Source organism: Tupaia chinensis, unplaced genomic scaffold, assembly GCF_000334495.1.
Source record: "Tupaia chinensis unplaced genomic scaffold, TupChi_1.0 Scaffold138812_1, whole genome shotgun sequence".
Lineage (NCBI taxonomy): Eukaryota > Metazoa > Chordata > Mammalia > Scandentia > Tupaiidae > Tupaia > Tupaia belangeri.
Genome location: NW_006198705.1, coordinates 908,537 through 912,069, shown reverse-complemented (window position 1 = coordinate 912,069; position 3,533 = coordinate 908,537). Strand labels below are relative to the sequence as shown.

Sequence of the window (3,533 nt, the reverse complement as noted above, 5' to 3'; positions counted from 1 at the left end):
TGTCCCGCCCGCCCCGCCCGCACCCGCCCCGCCCACCATGACGTCATCACGGGCAGGGCGGGTCTCTCGGTATAAAAAGAGGAGCTAGGGGGCGGCGGCAGGGTTCTCGCTGCCGAGCTCCTGGTCCGCGCTGCACAACTCCGAGGGCCCGCGCCTCCCCCGCTCCGCAGCCGGCACCATGCGCGAGATCGTGCACATCCAGGCGGGCCAGTGCGGCAACCAGATCGGCGCCAAGGTGGGCGCGCCGCGGGGCTGGGGGTCGCGGCGGGGACAGCCAGGAGGGGTCGGGGCTGGAGCTGGGACAGAGACCCACCGGGACCGAGACCGGTGGGAGGCTGGGGCGGCGGGCTGGAGCATTCCGGGATGAGACGATCGGGCGGGGCCCAGGAAGCTGCACAACCTGCCACGCTGCGCGGCCATCCAGCTGTGTGCGCATTTCACCCGGGCCTTACGTTTCCTGCCCGCACAGCCTGCCAGGCGTCCTTGGCGTTCTCCAGGCTGTATTAGCCTCTGAAATGTGACCAGTAACCTCATGCGAAGTTTAATTTGTACATGATTGTCTATCGTTTGAATAATAAAAAAAATGCAGTGTCATTAGAAACGACAGATGTCAGATGTTATAGAGACTTATCGTCGGGTTACCCGGGGAGGGGATAGGATCAATTGTCTTACGCCGGAACCGCCTAGACGGGATGTTACATAGCGAAGGGTCTAGGCTCCAGTCGGAGGGACGGCAGGTGACCAGGCTGGGCGGGGGCTGCGGTTGCCGACCGCAGTGGGGGAGGTGGCAGCGGGCATGGTGCATGGGCGTGGGCGGGCGCCTGTGCAAGGACGTGGTCTCTTTCACAACCGCCATATTGCCCACCCCAAGCTCCCGCCCCCTTTCCTGCTGCAGATTCACAATGGAGTCTGCGACCTCATGGTGGCTACCCCCTACCCTTCCTGCCCAGGCACCCTTCCAGGCTCCTGCCTGCTTTTCTCAGCCCATGTCCACCTGTGCTCAGTGCCCAGAGGCCGATATGTGGGTCAGTGGCTTAAAACTGCCCTGGTGAGGGCTGCAGAGGGTCTGTGCCAGGAGCCATGATCCTGGGGGCAGCCACGGAGCAGGGGCCACATGGACCTTTCCTGCCAGGACCCATGGATCAACTGGATGCAGTGACATCCAGCCCTGCCTGGTGACAGAGCCCTCCACCCACAGCTTCCCCTAGAGGGTGACCTCCCCCACCCCTTCCTGCAGTGCCCCTCCCTGCCGCCAGCCTACTGCCATAATATGGCTGATGACCTGCAGATTCCCAGCCCCTCCGCAGCAGCTGCTGCTGGAATGGGCTTTGCAGCGCTGGTCCCTGCAGGGCGCCTTAGCAGTCTGACCACAGTGGCCGCTGTTTCAAGGACACGGGAGGAAGGAGAGGCCATCCTCAGTGACATGTAGGGTGCCGTACCATGATGCGATTCTTTTCCGTCTCAGTTTTGGGAGGTCATCAGCGATGAGCACGGCATCGACCCCACTGGCAGTTACCATGGAGACAGCGACTTGCAGCTGGAGAGAATCAACGTGTACTACAACGAGGCTGCGGGTGAGTGTGCGCTGGCCTCGCCCGGGCAGCCCTGCTCCGCGCTGGGGCAGAAAGAGCTTCCTCTGGCATAGTCCTCTTAAATGCCATCTGCTAAAAGAACCCACTTCCTAGTTGCTGAGCCTCCCGTCCGTCTGACATGCTAAGCAGCCCCTGGAGGTCCTCCTCCTTCAAAGCAGAAATCCTCCCCTGTTCTGTTTCTGTCTCAGATGCTAGAATTTTCTAATGACCTCTGCCGTGCAAGCCACAGAGAGCCAGGGCCTAGTCACGTGCCATTGGTGACCCCGGGTCTCCATCTCCTTTCTTTTCCTGCAGGTAACAAATACGTGCCTCGGGCCATCCTGGTGGATCTGGAGCCGGGCACTATGGACTCTGTGAGGTCCGGACCTTTCGGCCAGATCTTCAGGCCAGACAACTTCGTGTTCGGTATGTCGTCATGTCCATGGAAATTGGCCATGACTCACCTTCTTCCTTTCAACTGTGCAAGTCTCCGAGCTTAGTGTTTCGTGCCGAAGTGAGACTGTCCCCAGACAGCCCTGAGTGCTGGCCCGACTCCACCCACTTCCTGGCACTCCTGTCTCTGGCCACTCTCTGGACAGCTCCGCGATTGTGCCAGCCTGCAGGGGGTGGCCGTAGCCCTCCTACTAAGTCCAGCCCCTGCAGGCAAAGCGAAGAGCAAAAGCAAGCCTCAAAGAGGGCTTCATGTGCATAGCAAGCATGGTGATTAAGGCGCTGAATTCTCACGTGGCCAACTGAGGTTTGAGTCCCGCACCTGGCGGCTTGAAAAATCACATCAGGCATGTCTCTCTGGCACGTGGCAAACACCTAAAAGAAAAGAAGGCTTCATAGGCTACAGGTAGTTTCAAAGGTCACTACTTCAAAAACCAAAGTCCAAAAGCCTAGGTGATGGCCAATGGCCAGAGGTTTCGACTACTTAGAGCCCGTCTCCTTTCCCCCTTGCCTGTTTAATTGGTTTAATTGCACCGAACTGAAGTATTTACAAAATGTTCTAGTCCTAATTTTAAAAGCAGTTGGGTTAACCCTATTTTTCTCAATAAGTTTAGATGAACTGAACTTGCTTTTTTCCTTTATCATGATTCTCCAAGGTTTTTGTAATTTTTTTAAGACCCTTTGCTATAGGGTGTGTGCACTCACTGGAGAGACAGAGACAGAGAGAGATTTAACAGTGAGAAATCACCCCCTAGGGGTGATGGCCACGCTGCAATCTCTTGTAACCCATTTTCTTCTTGGGATTTTGGGCACACATACACACACATGCCCGTTGTGAGTTTCAAGCCACCGGGTCTGGGACTTGAACCACGGTCGACCATATGGGAGTTCAGCCCCTTAACCACTAGGCCTTCTGCTGCCCCTCAACCCCAGGGCTTTATAAACTTGAATTTTTTTTTTTCTCTAAAGTCTATTTATTGACACAGAGACAGAGACAGATAACATAGAGACACACAGCACCTTAAAGAATTCCAAGCTATGCTTCCCTCAGCCCCACCCCCCTTGTCCTGCCAGGAACGCAGGTGCACATGTGTGCCTGGGGCATATAGGTGGCCCGGGAAACTGAACTTGGTCTTCCACGTGGCTTCCACCATTGAAGTGTTCTGCTACCACTGCACCACTATGGCTGGGTCCCCTGTTTGTGATGGTCACTGATACATAGACAACTTATTTTTTAGGTAAAAATATTGATATTTATGAGAAAAGAATCTGCCCCTCTTGAGATTGGCCCTACCTTCTCCTACTACAAAGTGATAGAATTTAGATTTCCTTGTGTTTTAGTGTCTAATACGGTCTTCCCTTGGCAGGCCAGAGTGGTGCTGGGAACAACTGGGCCAAGGGCCACTACACAGAGGGGGCCGAGCTGGTCGACTCGGTCCTGGACGTGGTGAGGAAGGAGTCAGAAAGCTGTGACTGTCTCCAGGGCTTCCAGCTGACCCACTCGCTGGGAGG

The 3,533-nt window shown here is 56.0% G+C and overlaps 1 protein-coding gene across 1 annotated transcript in view; it reads left to right on the top strand.

The window, feature by feature from the left end:
- The first annotated feature begins 89 nt into the window (after positions 1-89).
- The window catches only part of LOC102503050 (tubulin beta-2A chain-like), a 4,459-nt gene continuing 1,015 nt past the window's right edge, over positions 90-3,533 (top strand). The window contains exons 1-4 of the mRNA XM_014592921.2: positions 90-235; positions 1,466-1,574; positions 1,887-1,997; positions 3,389-3,527. Coding sequence (XP_014448407.1) covers positions 179-235; positions 1,466-1,574; positions 1,887-1,997; positions 3,389-3,527 — 416 coding nt within the window. The 5' untranslated portion in view covers positions 90-178. The remainder of the gene's footprint in view (positions 236-1,465; positions 1,575-1,886; positions 1,998-3,388; positions 3,528-3,533) is intronic.